This window comes from Glandiceps talaboti, chromosome 9 (genome assembly GCF_964340395.1).
Source record: "Glandiceps talaboti chromosome 9, keGlaTala1.1, whole genome shotgun sequence".
Lineage (NCBI taxonomy): Eukaryota > Metazoa > Hemichordata > Enteropneusta > Spengelidae > Glandiceps > Glandiceps talaboti.
The window spans coordinates 1,072,934-1,098,885 of NC_135557.1; the positions used below are offsets into that span (position 1 = coordinate 1,072,934).

Below are 25,952 nucleotides of genomic sequence, written 5' to 3' on the forward strand. Positions count from 1 at the left end.
ATGACATTTGCTAGACAGTTTGGGCAAGCCCTCACTTATAGTATCGAAGGAAAGCCTGAACGTCTAGCAGCAAGACTAACCTTTGACCTGCTTGACTTAAAAACTGTAGTACAGAGACTTCATTCAAGTGTCTACTACCCTCATAATATCAGATGTGAGCTTTCTTTGGAGACCTTGACCAGTTATCAAAATCTTTACAAGTAATATTAAAGAAAAGAACTATACACAAGCATTATTTTTGGTGCTCATGTAATTTTTACTGAATGGCAGCCATATTTGTAGTAAACAATCACTCTATTTAATACTGCATAACTAAACAACTTCAATGGTAGACTCTATTCATAGACCATCAAAGTAAGATATTACTTATATACTGCAGACACTTTGTAGCAATTATGTGTGGGTAATGTCTTTTAGATCATGTCTCTAGATAATGCTGAAACAAATGAACATACACATGCATTACTTCCTGTACTCATATCAGTTTTTACTCAGTGGCAGCCATATTTGTAGTGAACAATCATGATTTACCACTTAACTCAAAAACTTTAATACATTGAGACTACATTAAAGTGTCTATCTGAGGTGGAGGGGGGGGGGCTATGTCTTCTATGAAAACTTGTTAAACTACATGTACCTAAGGATAGAATCTTTGTAGGCTGTGTTGTACTATCACCTAATTCAAGGTAATTAACATGTCCAATTAAATTGAATTTGTTGTATAATTCCTATGATACAGATGGGTTGAAGAAGATCCCATGCAGATCCTACAATCAGTCTATGATGTATTAGACAAGACAAAACAAAATTTAAAAGATTTGAATATTGATCCATTTAACATCAAAGCAGTTGGAATAACTAATCAACGGGAAACTACAGTGGTTTGGGATAAAACAACGGGAAAACCATTGTACAATGCCATTGGTAAGTAATTATACAATGACATTTGCAAGTAATTATACAATACCATTGGTAGGTAATTATACAATACTATTGGTAAGTAATTATACAATACCATTGGTAAGTAATTATACAATACCATTGGTAAGTAATTATACAATATTGGTAATTATACAATGACATTGGCAAGTTATTGTACAACACCATTGGTAAATAATAATACAATAGCATTGGTAAGTAATTATACAATGACATTGGTAAGTAATTATACACTACTATTGGTAAGTAATTATACAATACCATTGGTAAGTAATTATACAATACCATTGGTAAGTAATTATACAATACTATTGGTAAGTAATTATACAATACTATTGGTAAGTAATTATACAATACTATTGGTAATTATACAATACTATTGGTAAGTAATTATACAATACCATTGGTAAGTAATTATACAATGACATTGGTAAGTAATTATACAATACCATTGGTAAGTAATTATACAATACTATTGGTAAGTAATTATACAATACTATTGGTAATTATACAATACTATTGGTAAGTAATTATACAATACCATTGGTAAGTAATTATACAATACCATTGGTAAGTAATTATACAATACCATTGGTAAATAATCATACAATACCATTGGTAAGTAATTATACAATACTATTGGTAATTATACAATACTATTGGTAAGTAATCATACAATATCATTGGTAAGTAATTATACAATACTATTGGTAGTTATACAATATCATTGGTAAGTAACTATACAATACCATTGGTAAATAATCATACAATACCATTGGTAAGTAATTATACAATACTATTGGTAAGTAACTACAATACCATTGGTAAGTAATTATACAATACCATTGGTAAGTAATTATACAATGACATTTGTAAGTAACTATACAGTACCATTTGTAAGTAACTATACATTACCATTTGTAAGTAATTATACAATACCATTGGTAGGTAACTATACAATACCATGTGTAAGTAACTATACAGTACCATTGGTAAGTAATTATACAATACCATTGGTAAGTAACTATACAATACCATTTGTAAGTAATTATACAATACCATTGGTAAGTAATTATACAATACCATTTGTAAGTAATTATACAATACCATTTGTAAGTAACTATACAATACCATTTGTAAGTAATTATACAATACCATTGGTAGGTAATTATACAATACCATTGGTAGGTAATTATACAATGACATTTGTAAGTAATTATACAATACCATTGGTAAGTAATTATACAATGCCATTGGTAAGTAATTATACAATGACATTTGTAAGTAACTATACAATACCATTTGTAAGTAATTATACAATACCATTGGTAAGTAATTATACAATACCATTGGTAGGTAATTATACAATGACTTTGGTAAGTTATTGTAAAATACCATGTGTAAGTAATTATACAATACCATTGGTAGGTAATTATACAATACCATGTGTAAGTAATTGTACAATACCATGTGTAAGTAATTATACAATACCATTGGTAACTGAATTTCACAAGACAACTAAACGCACTGCCAAGAGTAAAATAACATGCTATCAAAGCAATTAACATATAAAGAATTGATGTTGTATTTGTAGTCTGGTTGGATATGAGGACAGGTCCTACAGTGGAAGAACTGATAGAGAAGGCACCAGGCAAGAAGAAAGAATATCTTCAAGCTTTGTGTGGTTTACCATTAAGTACATATTTCAGTGCAGTCAAGTTACGATGGTTGATGGATAATGTACCTGATGTGCAGCAGGCTGTACTAGAACAACGCTGTATGTTTGGTACAGTGGATTCCTGGCTATTATGGGTATGTATGTTTTGTACAGTGCATTCCTGGCTATTATGGGTATGTATGTTTGGTACAGTGGATTCCTGGCTATTATGGGTATGTATGTTTTGTACAGTGCATTCCTGGCTATTATGTGTATGTGTGTTTGGTACAGTGCATTCCTGGCTATTATGGGTATGTGTGTTTGGTACAGTGCGTTCTGGCTATTATGGGTATGTATGTTTGGTACAGTGGATTCCTGGCTATTATGGGTATGTATGTTTTGTACAGTGCATTCCTGGCTATTATGGGTATGTATGTTTGGTACAGTGCATTCCTGGCTATTATGGGTATGTGTGTTTGGTACAGTGCATTCCTGGCTATTATGGGTATGTATGTTTGGTACAGTGCGTTCTGGCTATTATGGGTATGTGTGTTTGGTACAGTGCATTCCTGGCTATTTGGTACAGTGCATTCCTGGCTATTGTGGGTATGTGTGTTTGGTACATTGCATTCCTGGCTGTTATGGGCATGTATGTTTTGTACAATGCATTCCTGGCTATTATGGGTATGTATGTTTTGGACAGTGCATTCCTGGCTATTATGGGTGTGTATGTTTTGTACAGTGCATTCCTGGCTATTATGGGTATGTATGTTTGGTACAGTGCATTCCTGGCTATTATGGGTATGTATGTTTGGTACAGTGCATTCCTGGCTATTATGGGTATGTATGTTTGGTACAGTGCATTCCTGGCTATTATGGGTATGTGTGTTTGGTACAGTGGATTCCTGGCTATTATGGGTGTGTATGTTTTGGACAGTGCATTCCTGGCTATTATGGGTATGTATGTGTGGTACAGTGGATCCCTGGTTGTTTTATGGGTATGTGTGTTTGGTACATTAGATTCCTGGCTGTTATGGGTATGTATGTTTTGTACGGTGCATTCCTGGCTATTACGGGTATGTATATTTTAGACAGTGCATTCCTGGCTATTATGGGTATGTGTGTTTGGTACAGTGCATTCCTGGCTATTATGGGTATGTGTGTTTGGTACATTGCATTCCTGGCTGTTATGGGTATGTATGTTTTGTACGGTGCATTCCTGGCTATTACGGGTATGTATATTTTAGACAGTGCATTCCTGGCTATTATGGGTATGTGTGTTTGGTACAGTGCATTCCTGGCTATTATGGGTGTGTATATTTTGTACAGTGCATTCCTGGCTATTATGGGTATGTGTGTTTGGTACAGTACATTCCTGGCTATTATGGGTATGTATGTTTGGTACAGTGCGTGCTGGCTATTATGGGTATGTGTGTTTGGTACAGTGCATTACTGGCTATTTGGTACAGTGCGTTCTGGCTATTATGGGTATGTGTGTTTGGTACAGTGCATTCCTGGCTATTTGGTACAGTGCATTCCTGGCTATTGTGGGTATGTGTGTTTGGTACATTGCATTCCTGGCTGTTATGGGTATGTATGTTTTGTACAATGCATTCCTGGCTATTATGGGTATGTATGTTTTGGACAGTGCATTCCTGGCTATTATGGGTGTGTATGTTTGGTACAGTGCATTCCTGGCTATTATGGGTATGTATGTTTGGTACAGTGCATTTCTGGCTATTATGGGTATGTATGTTTGGTACAGTGCATTCCTGGCTATTGTGGGTATGTGTGTTTGGTACATTGCATTCCTGGCTGTTATGGGTATGTATGTTTTGTACAATGCATTCCTGGCTATTATGGGTATGTATGTTTTGTACAGTGCATTCCTGGCTATTATGGGTATGTATGGTTGGTACAGTGCATTCCTGGCTATTATGGGTATGTATGTTTGGTACAGTGCATTCCTGGCTATTATGGGTATGTGTGTTTGGTACAGTGGATTCCTGGCTATTATGGGTGTGTATGTTTCGGACAGTGCATTCCTGGCTATTATGGGTATGTATGTGTGGTACAGTGGATTCCTGGTTGTTTTATGGGTATGTGTGTTTGGTACATTAGATTCCTGGCTGTTATGGGTATGTATGTTTTGTACGGTGCATTCCTGGCTATTACGGGTATGTATATTTTAGACAGTGCATTCCTGGCTATTATGGGTATGTGTGTTTGGTACAGTGCATTCCTGGCTATTATGGGTGTGTATGTTTTGTACAGTGCATTCCTGGCTATTATGGGTATGTGTGTTTGGTACAGTACATTCCTGGCTATTATGGGTATGTATGTTTGGTACAGTGCGTTCTGGCTATTATGGGTATGTGTGTTTGGTACAGTGCATTACTGGCTATTTGGTACAGTGCGTTCTGGCTATTATGGGTATGTGTGTTTGGTACAGTGCATTCCTGGCTATTTGGTACAGTGCATTCCTGGCTATTGTGGGTATGTGTGTTTGGTACAGTGCATTCCTGGCTGTTATGGGTATGTATGTTTTGTACAATGCATTCCTGGCTATTATGGGTATGTATGTTTTGGACAGTGCATTCCTGGCTATTATGGGTGTGTATGTTTGGTACAGTGCATTCCTGGCTATTATGGGTATGTATGTTTGGTACAGTGCATTTCTGGCTATTATGGGTATGTATGTTTGGTACAGTGCATTCCTGGCTATTATGGGTATGTGTGTTTGGTACAGTGCATTCCTGGCTATTATGGGTGTGTATGTTTTGTACAGTGCATTCCTGGCTGTTATGGATATGTGTGTTTGGTACAGTGCATTCCTGGCTACTATGGGTGTGTATGTTTTGTACAGTGCATTCCTGGCTGTTATGGATATGTGTGTTTTGTACAGTGCATTCCTGGCTGTTATGGGTGTGTATGTTTGGTACAGTGCATTCCTGGCTATTATGGGTATGTATGTGTGGTACAGTGGATTCCTGGCTATTATGGGTATGTGTGTTTCATAAAGTGTATTCTGGCTATTATGGGTATGTATGTGTGGTACAGTGGATTCCTGGCTATTATGGGTATGTGTGTTTGATAAAGTGTATTCTGGCTATTATGGGTATGTGTGTTTGTTAAATTAGAATGTCTTTATTACTATGATAATTAATTAGAATGTCTTTATTACCATGATAATAAATTAGAATGTCTTTACTACTATGATAATAAATTAGAATGTCTTTACTACTTTGATAATAAATTAGAATGTCTTTACTACCATGATAATAAATTAGAATGTCTTTACTACCATGATAATAAATTAGAATGTCTTTATTACTATGATAATAAATAAGAATGTCTTTATTACCATGATAATAAATTAGAATGTCTTTACTACTATGATAATAAATTAGAATGTCTTTACTACCATGATAATAAATAAGAATGTCTTTACTACCATGATAATAAATAAGAATGTCTTTATTACCATGATAATAAATTAGAATGTCTTTACTACTATGATAATAAATTAGAATGTCTTTACTACCATGATAATAAATAAGAATGTCTTTACTACCATGATAATAAATTAGAATGTCTTTATTACTATGATAATAAATTAGAATGTCTTTACTACTATGATAATAAATTAGAATGTCTTTACTACTATGATAATAAATTAGAATGTCTTTACTACTATGATAATAAATTAGAATGTCTTTATTACTATGATAATAAATTAGAATGTCTTTACTACTTTGATAATAAATTAGAATGTCTTTATTACTATGATAATAATTTAGAATGTCTTTACTACTTTGATAATAAATTAGAATGTCTTTATTACTATGATAATAAATTAGAATGTCTTTACTACTATGATAATAAATTAGAATGTCTTTATTACTATGATAATAAATTAGAATGTCTTTATTACTATGATAATAAATTAGAATGTCTTTACTACTATGATAATAAATTAGAATGTCTTTACTACTATGATAATAAATTAGAATGTCTTTATTACTATGATAATAAATTAGAATGTCTTTACTACCATGATAATAAATTAGAATGTCTTTACTACTATGATTATAAATTAGAATGTCTTTATTACTATGATAATAAATTAGAATGTCTTTACTACCATGATAATAAATTAGAATGTCTTTATTACTATGATAATAAACTAGAATGTCTTTACTACCATGATAATAAATTAGAATGTCTTTACTACTATGATAATAAATTAGAATGTCTTTATTACTATGATAATAAACTAGAATGTCTTTACTACTATGATAATAAATTAGAATGTCTTTACTAATATGATAATAAATTAGAATGTCTTTATTACTATGATAATAAACTAGAATGTCTTTACTACTATGATAATAAATTAGAATGTCTTTATTACTATGATAATAAACTAGAATGTCTTTACTACTATGATTATAAATTAGAATGTCTTTATTACTATGATAATAAAGTAGAATGTCTTTACTACTATGATTATAAATTAGAATGTCTTTACTAATATGATAATAAATTAGAATGTCTTTATTACCATGATAATAAATTAGAATGTCTTTACTACTATGATAATAAATTAGAATGTCTTTACTACTATGATAATAAATTAGAATGTCTTTACTACTTTGATAATAAATTAGAATGTCTTTACTACTATGATTATAAATTAGAATGTCTTTATTACTATGATAATAAATTAGAATGTCTTTATTACTATGATAATAAATTAGAATGTCTTTACTACTATGATAATAAATTAGAATGTCTTTACTACTATGATAATAAATTAGAATGTATTTACTACTATGATAATAAATTAGAATGTCTTTACTACTATGATAATAAATTAGAATGTCTTTATTACTATGATTATAAATTAGAATGTCTTTACTACTATGATAATAAATTAGAATGTCTTTATTACCATGATAATAAATTAGAATGTATTTACTACTATGATAATAAATTAGAATGTATTTACTACTATGATAATAAATTAGAATGTCTTTATTACTATGATTATAAATTAGAATGTCTTTATTACTATGATAATAAATTAGAATGTCTTTACTACTATGATAATAAATTAGAATGTCTTATTACTATGATTATAAATTAGAATGTCTTTACTACTATGATAATAAATTAGAATGTCTTTACTACTATGATTATAAATTAGAATGTCTTTATTACTATGATAATAAATTAGAATGTCTTATTACTATGATTATAAATTAGAATGTCTTTATTACTATGATAATAAATTAGAATGTATTTACTACTATGATAATAAATTAGAATGTCTTTACTACTATGATAATAAATTAGAATGTCTTTATTACTATGATAATAAATTAGAATGTCTTTACTACTATGATAATAAATTAGAATGTCTTTACTACTATGATAATAAATTAGAATGTATTTACTACTATGATAATAAATTAGAATGTCTTTATTACTATGATAATAAATTAGAATGTCTTTACTACTATGATAATAAATTAGAATGTCTTTACTACTATGATAATAAATTAGAATGTCTTTACTACTATGATAATAAATTAGAATGTCTTTATTACCATGATAATAAATTAGAATGTCTTTACTACTATGATAATAAATTAGAATGTCTTTATTACCATGATAATAAATTAGAATGTCTTTACTACTATGATAATAAATTAGAATATCTTTATTACTATGATAATAAATTAGAATGTCTTTACTACTATGATAATAAATTAGAATGTCTTTATTACTATGATAATAAATTAGAATGTCTTTACTACCATGATAATAAATTAGAATGTTTTTATTACTATGATAATAAATTAGAATGTCTTTATTACTATGATAATAAATTAGAATGTCTTTACTACTATGATAATAAATTAGAATATCTTTATTACTATGATAATAAATTAGAATGTCTTTACTACTATGATAATAAATTAGAATGTCTTTACTACTATGGTAATAAATTAGAATGTCTTTATGACTATGATTATAAATTAGAATGTCTTTACTACTATGATAATAAATTAGAATGTCTTTATTACTATGATAATAAATTAGAATGTATTTACTACTATGATAATAAATTAGAATGTCTTTATGACTATGATTATAAATTAGAATGTTTTTACTACTATGATAATAAATTAGAATGTTTTTACTACTATGATAATAAATTAGAATGTCTTTACTACTATGATTATGAATTAGAATGTCTTTACTACTATGATAATAAATTAGAATGTCTTTATTACTATGATTATAAATTAGAATGTCTTTATTACTATGATAATAAATTAGAATGTCTTTACTACTATGATAATAAATTAGAATGTATTTACTTCTATGATAATAAATTAGAATGTCTTTATTACTATGATAATAAATTAGAATGTCTTTACTACTATGATAATAAATTAGAATGTATTTACTACTATGATAATAAATTAGAATGTCTTTACTACTATGATAATAAATTAGAATGTCTTTACTACTATGATAATAAATTAGAATGTCTTTACTACTATGATAATAAATTAGAATGTCTTTACTACTATGATAATAAATTAGAATGTCTTTATTACTATGATAATAAATTAGAATGTCTTTACTACCATGATAATAAATTAGAAAGTCTTTACTACTATGATAATAAATTAGAATGTCTTTACTACCATGATAATAAATTAGAATGTCTTTACTACTATGATAATAAATTAGAAAGTCTTTACTACTATGATAATAAATTAGAATGTCTTTATTACTATGATTATCAATTAGAATGTCTTTATTACTATGATAATAAATTAGAATGTCTTTACTACCATGATAATAAATTAGAATGTCTTTACTACTTTGATAATAAATTAGAATGTCTTTATTACTATGATAATAAATTAGAATGTCTTTATTACTATGATAATAAATTAGAATGTCTTTACTACTATGATAATAAATTAGAATGTCTTTATTACTTTGATAATAAATTAGAATGTCTTTATTACCATGATAATAAATTAGAATGTCTTTACTACTTTGATAATAAATTAGAATGTCTTTATTACCATGATAATAAATTAGAATGTCTTTACTACTATGATAATAAATTAGAATGTCTTTACTACTATGATAATAAATTAGAATGTCTTTACTACTATGATAATAAATTAGAATGTCTTTATTACTATGATAATAAATTAGAATGTCTTTACTACTATGATAATAAATTAGAATGTCTTTACTACTATGATAATAAATTAGAATGTCTTTATTACTATGATAATAAATTAGAATGTCTTTACTACTATGATAATAAATTAGAATGTCTTTACTACTATGATAATAAATTAGAATGTCTTTATTACCATGATAATAAATTAGAATGTCTTTACTACTATGATAATAAATTAGAATGTCTTTATTACCATGATAATAAATTAGAATGTCTTTACTACTATGATAATAAATTAGAATGTCTTTATTACCATGATAATAAATTAGAATGTCTTTACTACTATGATAATAAATTAGAATGTCTTTACTACTATGATAATAAATTAGAATGTCTTTATTACCATGATAATAAATTAGAATGTCTTTACTACTATGATAATAAATTAGAATGTCTTTACTACCATGATAATAAATTAGAATGTCTTTATTACTATGATAATAAATTAGAATGTCTTTACTACTATGATAATAAATTAGAATGTTTTTACTACCATGATAATAAATTAGAATGTCTTTACTACTATGATAATAAATTAGAATGTCTTTATTACTATGATAATAAATTAGAATGTCTTTACTACTATGATAATAAATTAGAATGTCTTTATTACTATGATTATAAATTAGAATGTCTTTACTACCATGATAATAAATTAGAATGTCTTTACTACCATGATTATAAATTAGAATGTCTTTATTACTATGATAATATATTAGAATGTCTTTATTACCATGATAATATATTAGAATGTCTTTATTACCATGATAATAAATTAGAATGTCTTTATTACCATGATAATAAATTAGAATGTCTTTACTACTATGATAATAAATTAGAATGTCTTTATTACTATGATAATAAATTAGAATGTCTTTACTACCATGATAATAAATTAGAATGTCTTTACTACTATGATAATAAATTAGAATGTATTTACTACTATGATAATAAATTAGAATGTCTTTACTACCATGATAATAAATTAGAATGTCTTTATTACTATGATAATAAATTAGAATGTCTTTACTACTTTGATAATAAATTAGAATGTCTTTATTACTATGATAATAAATTAGAATGTTTTTATTACTATGATAATAAATTAGAATGTCTTTATTATTATGATAATAAATTAGAATGTCTTTACTACTATGATAATAAATTAGAATGTCTTTACTACTATGATAATAAATTAGAAAGTCTTTACTACTATGATAATAAATTAGAATGTCTTTACTACCATGATAATAAATTAGAATGTCTTTATTACTATGATAATAAATTAGAATGTCTTTACTACCATGATAATAAATTAGAATGTCTTTATTACTATGATAATAAATTAGAATGTCTTTACTTCTATGATAATAAATTAGAATGTCTTTACTACCATGATAATAAATTAGAATGTCTTTATTACTATGATAATAAATTAGAATGTTTTTATTACTATGATAATAAATTAAAATGTCTTTATTACTATGATAATAAATTAGAATGTCTTTACTACTTTGATAATAAATTAGAATGTCTTTATTACTATGATAATAAATTAGAATGTTTTTATTACTATGATAATAAATTAGAATGTCTTTATTATTATGATAATAAATTAGAATGTCTTTACTACTATGATAATAAATTAGAATGTATTTACTACTATGATAATAAATTAGAATGTCTTTATTACTATGATAATAAATTAGAATGTCTTTACTACTATGATAATAAATTAGAATGTCTTTACTACTATAATAAATTAGAATGTATTTACTACTATGATAATAAATTAGAATGTCTTTATTACTATGATGATCAATTAGAATGTCTTTACTACCATGATAATAAATTAGAATGTCTTTACTACTATGATAATAAATTAGAATGTCTTTACTACTATGATAATAAATTAGAATGTCTTTACTACTATGATAATAAATTAGAATGTCTTTACTACTATGATAATAAATTAGAATGTCTTTATTACTATGATAATAAATTAGAATGTCTTTACTACTATGATAATAAATTAGAATGTCTTTATTACTATGATAATAAATTAGAATGTCTTTACTACTATGATAATAAATTAGAATGTCTTTATTACTATGATAATAAATTAGAATGTCTTTACTACCATGATAATAAATTAGAATGTCTTTACTACTTTGATAATAAATTAGAATGTCTTTACTACTATGATAATAAATTAGAATGTCTTTACTACTATGATAATAAATTAGAATGTCTTTATTACTATGATAATAAATTAGAATGTCTTTACTACTATGATAATAAATTAGAATGTCTTTACTACTATGATAATAAATTAGAATGTCTTTACTACCATGATAATAAATTAGAATGTCTTTATTACCATGATAATAAATTAGAATGTCTTTACTACTATGATAATAAATTAGAAAGTCTTTACTACTATGATAATAAATTAGAATGTCTTTGGTAGAACCTAACTGGTGGTCTAAATGGTGGACTTCACATCACAGATGTAACCAATGCAAGTAGGACTATGCTGATGAACATTCACTCTTTACAGTGGGATGAAAAACTCTGCAAGTAAGTTTTCATGGCAACATGTTTATTTATTTATTCATTTATTTATTTATGATTGCTGTCATTGACAAATGACATCAATCACATCTTCTAAATCATTTTTAAAATTCATTTGCAGTCAGCAGCAATTTGGTAGACTAAGGTGATATACACCATTGTTTAACAGAATTTGCACAAAGTTTAAAGGTATTTACTGTGCATGTACTGTAATGCTACCCTACACAGTTTATTACAGTACATACACAGTAGGGTAGGATTACAGTACATACACAGTAGGATAGTATTACAGTACATACACAGTAGGGTACTATTACAGTACATACACAGTAGGGTAGTATTACAGTACATACACAGTAGTGTAGTATTACAGTACATACACAGTAGGGTAGTATTACAGTACATACACAGTAGGGTAGTATTACAGTACATACACAGTAGGGTAGTATTACAGTACATACACAGTAGGGTAGTATTATAGTACATACACAGTAGGGTAGTATTACATTACATACACAGTAGGGTAGTATTACAGTACATACACAGTAGGGTAGGATTACAGTACATACACAGTAGGGTAGTATTACAGTACATACACAGTAGGGTAGTATTACAGTACATACACAGTAGGGTAGGATTACAGTACATACACAGTAGGGTAGTATTACAGTACATACACAGTAGGGTAGTATTACAGTACATACACAGTAGGGTAGTATTACAGTACATACACAGTAGTGTAGTATTACAGTACATACACAGTAGTGTAGTATTACAGTACATACACAGTAGTGTAGTATTACAGTACATACACAGTAGGGTAGTATTACATTACATACACAGTAGGGTAGTATTATAGTACATACACAGTAGGGTAGTATTATAGTACATACACAGTAGGATAGTATTATAGTACATACACAGTAGGGTAGTATTACAGTACATGCACAGTAGGGTAGTATTACAGTACATACACAGTAGGGTAGTATTACATTACATACACAGTAGGATAGTATTATAGTACATACACAGTAGGATAGTATTATAGTACATACACAGTAGGGTAGTATTACAGTACATACACAGTAGGGTAGTATTACAGTACATACACAGTAGGGTAGTATTACAGTACATACACAGTAGGGTAGTATTACAGTACATACACAGTAGGGTAGTATTACAGTACATGCACAGTAGGGTAGTATTACAGTACATACACAGTAGGGTAGTATTACAGTACATACACAGTAGGGTAGTATTATAGTACATACACAGTAGGGTAGTATTACAGTACATACACAGTAGGGTAGTATTACAGTACATACACAGTAGGGTAGTATTACAGTACATACACAGTAGGGTAGTATTACAGTACATACACAGTAGGGTAGTATTACAGTACATACACAGTAGGATGGTATTACAGTACATACACAGTAGGATAGTATTACAGTACATACACAGTAGGGTAGTATTACAGTACATACACAGTAGGATGGCATTACAGTACATACACAGTAGGGTAGTATTACAGTACATGCACAGTAGTGTAGTATTACAGTACATACACAGTAGGGTAGTATTACAGTACATACACAGTAGGGTAGTATTACAGTACATACACAGTAGGATAGTATTACAGTACATACAGAGTAGGGTAGTATTACAGTACATACACAGTAGGGTAGTATTATAGTACATACACAGTAGGGTAGTATTATAGTACATACACAGTAGGGTAGTATTACAGTACATACACAGTAGGATAGTATTATAGTACATACACAGTAGGGTAGTATTACAGTACATACACAGTAGGGTAGTATTACAGTACATACACAGTAGGGTAGTATTACAGTACATACACAGTAGGGTAGTATTACATTACATACACAGTAGGATAGTATTATAGTACATGCACAGTAGGGTAGTATTACAGTACATACACAGTAGGATAGTATTATAGTACATACACAGTAGGGTAGTATTACATTACATACACAGTAGGATAGTATTACAGTACATACACAGTAGGGTAGTATTACAGTACATACACAGTAGTGTAGTATTACAGTACATACACAGTAGGGTAGTATTACAGTACATACACAGTAGGGTAGTATTACAGTACATACACAGTAGGGTAGTATTACAGTACATACACAGTAGGGTAGTATTACATTACATACACAGTAGGGTAGTATTACAGTACATACACAGTAGGGTAGTATTACAGTACATACACAGTAGGATAGTATTACAGTACATACACAGTAGGGTAGTATTACATTACATACACAGTAGGGTAGTATTACAGTACATACACAGTAGTGTAGTATTACAGTACATACACAGTAGGGTAGTATTACAGTACATACACAGTAGGGTAGTATTACAGTACATACACAGTAGTGTAGTATTACAGTACATACACAGTAGGATAGTATTACAGTACATACACAGTAGGGTAGTATTACAGTACATACACAGTAGTGTAGTATTACAGTACATACACAGTAGGATAGTATTACAGTACATACACAGTAGGATAGTATTACAGTACATACACAGTAGTGTAGTATTACAGTACATACACAGTAGGATAGTATTACAGTACATACACAGTAGGGTAGTATTACAGTACATACACAGTAGGGTAGTATTACAGTACATACACAGTAGGATAGTATTACAGTACATACACAGTAGGATAGTATTACAGTACATACACAGTAGTGTAGTATTACAGTACATACACAGTAGGATAGTATTACAGTACATACACAGTAGGATAGTATTACAGTACATACACAGTAGGGTAGTATTACAGTACATACACAGTAGGATAGTATTACAGTACATACACAGTAGTGTAGTATTACAGTACATACACAGTAGGATAGTATTACAGTACATACACAGTAGGGTAGTATTACAGTACATACACAGTAGGGTAGTATTACAGTACATACACAGTAGGGTAGTATTACATTACATACACAGTAGGGTAGTATTACAGTACATACACAGTAGGGTAGTATTATAGTACATACACAGTAGGGTAGTATTACAGTACATACACAGTAGGGTAGTATTACAGTACATACACAGTAGGGTAGTATTACAGTACATACACAGTAGGGTAGTATTATAGTACATACACAGTAGGGTAGTATTACAGTACATGCACAGTAGGGTAGTATTACAGTACATACACAGTAGGGTAGTATTACAGTACATACACAGTAGGGTAGTATTACAGTACATACACAGTAGGGTAGTATTACAGTACATACACAGTAGTGTAGTATTACAGTACATACACAGTAGGGTAGTATTATAGTACATACACAGTAGGGTAGTATTACATTACATACACAGTAGGGTAGTATTACAGTACATACACAGTAGGATAGTATTACAGTACATACACAGTAGGGTAGTATTACAGTACATACACAGTAGGGTAGTATTACATTACATACACAGTAGGGTAGTATTACAGTACATGCAATGTAGGGTAGGATTACAGTACATACACAGTAGGGTAGTATTACAGTACATACACAGTAGGGTAGTATTACATTACATACACAGTAGGGTAGTATTACAGTACATACACAGTAGGGTAGTATTACAGTACATGCACAGTAGGGTAGGATTACAGTACATACACAGTAGGGTACTATTACAGTACATACACAGTAGGGTAGTATTACAGTACATGCACAGTAGGGTAGTATTACATTACATACACAGTAGGGTAGTATTACAGTACATACACAGTAGGGTAGTATTACAGTACATACACAGTAGGGTAGTATTACAGTACATACACAGTAGGGTAGTATTACAGTACATGCACAGTAGGGTAGTATTACAGTACATACACAGTAGGGTAGTATTACAGTACATACACAGTAGGGTAGTATTACATTACATACACAGTAGGGTAGTATTACAGTACATACACAGTAGGGTAGTATTACAGTACATACACAGTAGGGTAGTATTACAGTACATGCACAGTAGGGTAGTATTACAGTACATACACAGTAGGGTAGTATTATAGTACATACACAGTAGGGTAGTATTACATTACATACACAGTAGGGTAGTATTACAGTACATACACAGTAGGGTAGTATTACAGTACATGCACAGTAGGGTAGTATTACAGTACATGCACAGTAGGGTAGTATTACAGTACATACACAGTAGGGTAGTATTATAGTACATACACAGTAGGGTAGTATTACAGTACATACACAGTAGTGTAGTATTACAGTACATACACAGTAGTGTAGTATTACAGTACATACACAGTAGGGTAGTATTATAGTACATACACAGTAGGGTAGTATTACAGTACATACACAGTAGGATAGTATTACAGTACATACACAGTAGGGTAGTATTATAGTACATACACAGTAGTGTAGTATTACAGTACATACACAGTAGGGTAGTATTACAGTACATGCACAGTAGGGTAGTATTACATTACATACACAGTAGGGTAGTATTACAGTACATACACAGTAGGATAGTATTACAGTACATACACAGTAGGGTAGTATTACAGTACATACACAGTAGGGTAGTATTATAGTACATACACAGTAGGGTAGTATTACAGTACATACACAGTAGTGTAGTATTACAGTACATACACAGTAGTGTACTATTACAGTACATACACAGTAGGGTAGTATTACAGTACATACACAGTAGGGTAGTATTACAGTACATGCACAGTAGGGTAGTATTACATTACATACACAGTAGGGTAGTATTACAGTACATACACAGTATGGTAGTATTATAGTACATACACAGTAGGGTAGTATTACAGTACATACACAGTAGTGTAGTATTACAGTACATACACAGTAGGGTAGTATTACAGTACATACACAGTAGTGTAGTATTACAGTACATACACAGTAGTGTAGTATTACAGTACATACACAGTAGGATAGTATTATAGTACATACACAGTAGTGTAGTATTATAGTACATACACAGTAGGGTAGTATTACAGTACATACACAGTAGGGTAGTATTATAGTACATACACAGTAGGGTGGTATTACAGTACATACACAGTAGGGTAGTATTACAGTACATACACAGTAGTGTAGTATTACAGTACATACACAGTAGGATAGTATTATAGTACATACACAGTAGGATAGTATTACAGTACATACACAGTAGGGTAGTATTATAGTACATACACAGTAGGATAGTATTACAGTACATACACAGTAGGGTAGTATTATAGTACATACACAGTAGGGTAGTATTATAGTACATACACAGTAGGGTAGTATTATAGTACATACACAGTAGGGTAGTATTACAGTACATACACAGTAGGGTAGTATTACATTACATACACAGTAGGGTAGTATTATAGTACATACACAGTAGGGTAGTATTACAGTACATACACAGTAGGGTAGTATTACAGTACATACACAGTAGGGTAGTATTACAGTACATACACAGTAGGGTAGTATTATAGTACATACACAGTAGGGTAGTATTACAGTACATACACAGTAGGGTAGTATTACAGTACATACACAGTAGGGTAGTATTACAGTACATACACAGTAGGGTAGTATTACAGTACATACACAGTAGGGTAGTATTACAGTACATACACAGTAGGGTAGTATTATAGTACATACACAGTAGGGTAGTATTATAGTACATACACAGTAGGGTAGTATTACAGTACATACACAGTAGGGTAGTATTACAGTACATACACAGTAGGGTAGTATTATAGTACATACACAGTAGGGTAGTATTATAGTACATACACAGTAGGGTAGTATTACAGTACATACACAGTAGGGTAGTATTACAGTACATACACAGTAGGGTAGTATTACAGTACATACACAGTAGGGTAGTATTACAGTACATACACAGTAGGGTAGTATTATAGTACATACACAGTAGGGTAGTATTACAGTACATACACAGTAGGGTAGTATTACAGTACATACACAGTAGGGTAGTATTACAGTACATACACAGTAGGGTAGTATTACAGTACATACACAGTAGGGTAGTATTACAGTACATACACAGTAGGGTAGTATTATAGTACATACACAGTAGGGTAGTATTACAGTACATGCACAGTAGGGTAGTATTACAGTACATACACAGTAGGGTAGTATTATAGTACATACACAGTAGGATAGTATTACAGTACATACACAGTAGGGTTGTATTACAGTACATGCACAGTAGTGTAGTATTACAGTACATACACAGTAGGGTAGTATTACAGTACATGCACAGTAGGGTAGTATTACAGTACATACACAGTAGTGTAGTATTACAGTACATACACAGTAGGGTAGTATTACAGTACATACACAGTAGGATAGTATTACAGTACATACACAGTAGGGTAGTATTACAGTACATGCACAGTAGGGTAGTATTACAGTACATACACAGTAGTGTAGTATTACAGTACATACACAGTAGTGTAGTATTACAGTACATACACAGTAGGATAGTATTACAGTACATACACAGTAGGGTAGTATTACAGTACATGCACAGTAGTGTAGTATTACAGTACATACACAGTAGTGTAGTATTACAGTACATACACAGTAGGGTAGTATTACAGTACATACACAGTAGGATAGTATTACAGTACATACACAGTAGGGTAGTATTACAGTACATGCACAGTAGGGTAGTATTACAGTACATACACAGTAGGGTAGTATTACAGTACATACACAGTAGGGTAGTATTACAGTACATACACAGTAGGGTAGTATTATAGTACATACACAGTAGGATAGTATTACAGTACATACACAGTAGGGTAGTATTACAGTACATACACAGTAGGGTAGTATTACAGTACATGCACAGTAGGGTAGTATTACAGTACATACACAGTAGTGTAGTATTACAGTACATACACAGTAGGGTAGTATTACAGTACATACACAGTAGGGTTGTATTACAGTACATACACAGTAGTGTAGTATTATAGTACATACACAGTAGGGTAGGATTACAGTACATACACAGTAGGGTAGTATTACAGTACATACACAGTAGGGTAGTATTACAGTACATACACAGTAGGGTAGTATTACATTACATACACAGTAGGGTAGTATTATAGTACATACACAGTAGGATAGTATTATAGTACATGCACAGTAGGGTAGTATTACAGTACATACACAGTAGGGTAGTATTACAGTACATACACAGTAGGGTAGTATTATAGTACATACACAGTAGGGTAGTATTACAGTACATACACAGTAGGGTAGTATTACAGTACATACACAGTAGGGTAGTATTACAGTACATACACAGTAGGGTAGTATTATAGTACATACACAGTAGGGTAGTATTATAGTACATACACAGTAGGGTAGTATTACAGTACATACACAGTAGGGTATACGTAGTATTACAGTACATACACAGTAGGATAGTATTACAGTACATACACAGTAGGGTAGTATTACAGTACATACACAGTAGGATAGTATTGCAGTACATACACAGTAGGGTAGTGTTACAGTACATACACAGTAGGGTAGTGTTACAGTACATGCACAGTAGGGTAGTATTACAGTACATACACAGTAGGGTAGTATTACAGTACATACACAGTAGGGTAGTATTACAGTACATACACAGTAGGGTAGTATTACAGTACATACACAGTAGGGTAGTATTACAGTACATACACAGTAGGGTAGTATTACAGTACATACACAGTAGGGTAGTATTACAGTACATACACAGTAGGGTAGTATTACAGTACATACACAGTAGGGTAGTATTACAGTACATACACAGTAGGATAGTATTACAGTACATACACAGTAGGGTAGTATTACAGTACATACACAGTAGGGTAGTATTACAGTACATACACAGTAGGGTAGTGTTACAGTACATACACAGTAGGGTAGTATTACAGTACATGCACAGTAGGGTAGTATTACAGTACATACACAGTAGGGTAGTATTACAGTACATACACAGTAGGGTAGTATTACAGTACATACACAGTAGGGTAGTATTACAGTACATACACAGTAGGATAGTATTACAGTACATGCACAGTAGGGTAGTATTACAGTACATACACAGTAGGGTATTATTACAGTACATACACAGTAGGGTAGTATTACAGTACATACACAGTAGGGTAGTATTATAGTACATACACAGTAGGGTAGTATTATAGTACATACACAGTAGGGTAGTATTACAGTACATACACAGTAGGGTAGTATTACAGTACATACACAGTAGGGTAGTATTACAGTACATACACAGTAGGGTAGTATTACAGTACATGCACAGTAGGGTAGTATTACAGTACATACACAGTAGGGTAGTATTACAGTACATACACAGTAGGGTAGTATTATAGTACATACACAGTAGGGTAGTATTACAGTACATACACAGTAGGGTAGTATTACAGTACATACACAGTAGGGTAGTATTACAGTACATACACAGTAGGGTAGTATTATAGTACATACACAGTAGGGTAGTATTACAGTACATACACAGTAGGGTAGTATTATAGTACATACACAGTAGGGTAGTATTATAGTACATACACAGTAGGGTAGTATTACAGTACATACACAGTAGGGTAGTATTACAGTACATACACAGTAGGGTAGTATTACAGTACATACACAGTAGTGTAGTATTACAGTACATACACAGTAGTGTAGTATTACAGTACATACACAGTAGTGTAGTATTATAGTACATACACAGTAGGGTGGTATTACAGTACATACACAGTAGGGTAGTATTACAGTACATACACAGTAGGGTAGTATTACAGTACATACACAGTAGGGTAGTATTATAGTACATGCACAGTAGGGTAGTATTACAGTACATACACAGTAGGGTAGTATTACAGTACATACACAGTAGGGTAGTATTACAGTACATGCACAGTAGGGTAGTATTACATTACATACACAGTAGGGTAGTATTATAGTACATACACAGTAGGGTAGTATTACAGTACATACACAGTAGGGTAGTATTACAGTACATACACAGTAGGGTAGTATTACAGTACATGCACAGTAGGGTAGTATTACAGTACATACACAGTAGGGTAGTATTACAGTACATACACAGTAGGGTAGTATTATAGTACATACACAGTAGGGTAGTATTACAGTACATACACAGTAGGGTAGTATTACAGTACATACACAGTAGGGTAGTATTACAGTACATACACAGTAGGGTAGTATTATAGTACATACACAGTAGGGTAGTATTACAGTACATACACAGTAGGGTAGTATTACAGTACATACACAGTAGGGTAGTATTACAGTACATACACAGTAGGGTAGTATTACAGTACATGCACAGTAGGGTAGTATTACAGTACATACACAGTAGGGTAGTATTACAGTACATACACAGTAGGGTAGTATTATAGTACATACACAGTAGGGTAGTATTACAGTACATACACAGTAGTGTAGTATTACAGTACATACACAGTAGGGTAGTATTACAGTACATACACAGTAGGGTAGTATTATAGTACATACACAGTAGGGTAGTATTACAGTACATACACAGTAGGGTAGTATTACAGTACATACACAGTAGGGTAGTATTACAGTACATACACAGTAGGGTAGTATTACAGTACATACACAGTAGGATAGTATTACAGTACATACACAGTAGGGTAGTATTACAGTACATACACAATAGGGTAGTATTATAGTACATACACAGTAGGGTAGTAGTACAGTACATACACAGTAGGGTAGCATTACAGTACATGCACAGTAAATACCTTTAAACTTTGTGCAAATTCAGTTATTGAAATACCTCTAAACTTACCTCTAAATTTGCCTACTAAACTTTGTACCAATTCTTTTATTGAAATACATCTAAACTTATCTCTAAACTTACCTGTAAACTTTGTACTAATTCTGTTATTGAAATAACTCTAAACTTACCTCTAAACTTACCTGTAAACTTTGTACCAATTCTGTTATTTAAATAACTCTAAACTTACCTGTAAACTTACCTGTAAACTTTGTACCAATTCTGTTATTGAAATAACTCTAAACTTATCTCTAAACTTACCTGTAAACTTTGTACCAATTCTGTTATTGAAATAACTCTAAACTTACCTCTAAACTTACCTGTAAACTTTGTACCAATTCTGTTATTGAAATAACTCTAAACTTACCTGTAAACTTACCTCTAAACTTACCTCTAAACTTACCTCTAAACTTTGTACCAATTCTGTTATTGAAATAACTCTAAACTTACCTGTAAACATACCTTTAAACTTACCTCTAAACTTTGTACCAATTCTGTTATTGAAATAACTCTAAACTTACCTCTAAACTTACCTGTAAACTTACCTGTAAACTTACCTGGTAACTTACCTGTAAACTTACCTGTAAACTATGTACCAATTCTGTTATTAAAATAAGTCTCAACTTTTTTTGTACCAATTCTGTTTATATGCATTTAATATATCTGATCCTCTTTTTACTTGATGTCAACAGCTTTTTCAACATTCCAATGTCAGTTTTACCTGAAATAAGAAGTTCAGCTGAAGTATATGGAAATCTGTGTAATGGACCACTATCTGGTATACCCATTGCTGGGGTAAGTCACAGTGTGCAATTATCCCCCCCCCCCCCCATTGATGTGTTTAGTTAGTATTGTAATGGACCACTATCTGGTATACCCATTGCTGGGGTAAGTCACAGTGTGCAATTATCCCCCCCCCCCCCCCCCCCCCCCCCATTGATGTGTTTAGTTAGTATTGTAATGGACCACTATCTGGTATACCCATTGCTGGAGTAAATGTTTAGTTAGTGTTGTAATGGACCACTATCTGGTATACCCATTGTTGGGGTAAATGTTTAGTTAGTGTTCTAATGGACCACTATCTGGTATACCCATTGCTGGAGTAAATGTTTAGTTAGTGTTGTAATGGACCACTATCTGGTATACCCATTGTTGGGGTAAATGTTTAGTTAGTGTTGTAATGGACCACTATCTGGTATACCCATTGCTGGGGTAAATGTTTAGTTAGTGTTGTAATGGACCACTATCTGGTATACCCATTGTTGGGGTAAATGTTTAGTTAGTGTTCTAATGGACCACTATCTGGTATACCCATTGCTGGAGTAAATGTTTAGTTAGTGTTGTAATGGACCACTATCTGGTATACCCATTGCTGGAGTAAATGTTTAGTTAGTGTTGTAATGGACCACTATCTGGTATACCCATTGTTGGGGTAAATGTTTAGTTAGTGTTGTAATGGACCACTATCTGGTATACCCATTGCTGGGGTAAATGTTTAGTTAGTGTTCTAATGGACCACTATCTGGTATACCCATTGCTGGGGTAAATGTTTAGTTAGTGTTGTAACCACTATCTGGTATACCCATTGCTGGGGTAAATGTTTAGTTAGTGTTGTAATGGACCACTATCTGATATACCCATTGTTGGGGTAAATATTTAGTTAGTGTTGTAATGGACCACTATCTGGTATACCCATTGCTGGAGTAAATGTTTAGTTAGTGTTGTAATGGACCACTATCTGGTATACCCATTGCTGGGGTAAATGTTTAGTTAGTGTTGTAATGGACCACTATCTGGTATACCCATTGCTGGAGTAAATGTTTAGTCAGTGTTGTAATGGACCACTATCTGGTATACCCATTGTTGGGGTAAATGTTTAGTTAGTGTTGTAATGGACCACTATCTGGTATACCCATTGCTGGGGTAAATGTTTAGTTAGTGTTGTAATGGACCACTATCTGGTATACCCATTGTTGGGGTAAATGTTTAGTTAGTGTTCTAATGGACCACTATCTGGTATACCCATTGCTGGAGTAAATGTTTAGTTAGTGTTGTAATGGACCACTATCTGGTATACCCATTGCTGGAGTAAATGTTTAGTTAGTGTTGTAATGGACCACTATCTGGTATACCCATTGTTGGGGTAAATGTTTAGTTAGTGTTGTAATGGACCACTATCTGGTATACCCATTGCTGGGGTAAATGTTTAGTTAGTGTTCTAATGGACCACTATCTGGTATACCCATTGCTGGGGTAAATGTTTAGTTAGTGTTGTAACCACTATCTGGTATACCCATTGCTGGGGTAAATGTTTAGTTAGTGTTGTAATGGACCACTATCTGATATACCCATTGTTGGGGTAAATATTTAGTTAGTGTTGTAATGGACCACTATCTGGTATACCCATTGCTGGGGTAAATATTTAGTTAGTGTTGTAATGGACCACTATCTGGTATACCCATTGCTGGGGTAAATGTTTAGTTAGTGTTGTAATGGACCACTATCTGGTATACCCATTGCTGGGGTAAATGTTTAGTTAGTGTTGTAATGGACCACTATCTGGTATACCCATTGCTGGGGTAAATGTTTAGTTAGTGTTCTAATGGACCACTATCTGGTATACCCATTGCTGGGGTAAATGTTTAGTTAGTGTTGTAATGGACCACTATCTGGTATACCCATTGCTGGGGTAAGTATTTAATTAGTGTTGTAATATACCACTATCTGGTATACCCATTACTGGGGTAAGTATTTAGTTAGTATTGTGATGGACCACTATCTGGTATACCCATTAGGCCAAAAAAAAAAAAAAATCTGGTTCTGGTCAGGGTAAACTTTCTAAAGTGGTGCGACGACGCGCGGTTTTTTTTTTTTCCTAATTTTTTTTTTTTTTTTGGCAAATTAGTAAATACACATTTTTGACACTTTACATGCTCTCGGAAGATGTCATACAACTCTGGAAGTTGGCGCTGTTGTATGGCAAGTTTTATACGATGCGGATCAATCATCCATCAGGGCATCACTAGTCACATTTACAAATTTATCTTATCGCCCAGTGATTTGCAGTTATAATCCCATCCAAGATAATAATGAGTCTTGCCTTGCAACCACTGTATAATGTCATTGTGCAACTTGTAACGTTAAATAACGAGAAATAGGTCTGTCCAACGGACGTAGAGGAGGCAGTGTTTTCTTTCGAGCACCATCCATCATCAGTCTGATACGCAGTCTGTATACGCTACGATGTTCGACACGTCTTTCCATCTCATCGCAGATGGAAAGACGTGTCGAACATCGTAGCGAATACATCCAGAGGTAACTGCTTACACTACAGGAAAATCTTTGTATTCAGAAGGCAGAACGAAATGATCACCAGAACTAAGAAGACCTCGAAAGTCAGCTGAATTGATATCAACATTTCGATTGCTCACGACGTACTCAAACTTCAGACATTTTCGAAACATATGAGCGGTTTACCACTTAGCACAGTGAACACACTATTTCCCGTGATTCCCATCAACCACACTCATCGTACATATTACGTACACATATCGTACAGGGGGTTATGGGTATGCAACAGTACTAGAAGAAAAG

The 25,952-nt window shown here is 31.8% G+C and overlaps 1 protein-coding gene across 3 annotated transcripts in view; it reads left to right on the forward strand.

Moving 5' to 3' along the window:
* Positions 1-25,952, forward strand: part of LOC144440502 (glycerol kinase-like) — a 100,460-nt gene that overhangs the window by 14,635 nt on the left and 59,873 nt on the right. For all 3 annotated transcript variants that reach the window (XM_078129883.1, XM_078129885.1, XM_078129886.1), the window contains 4 exons: positions 740-924; positions 2,534-2,751; positions 12,346-12,455; positions 23,051-23,153. In XM_078129883.1, coding sequence (XP_077986009.1) covers positions 740-924; positions 2,534-2,751; positions 12,346-12,455; positions 23,051-23,153 — 616 coding nt within the window. The remainder of the gene's footprint in view (positions 1-739; positions 925-2,533; positions 2,752-12,345; positions 12,456-23,050; positions 23,154-25,952) is intronic.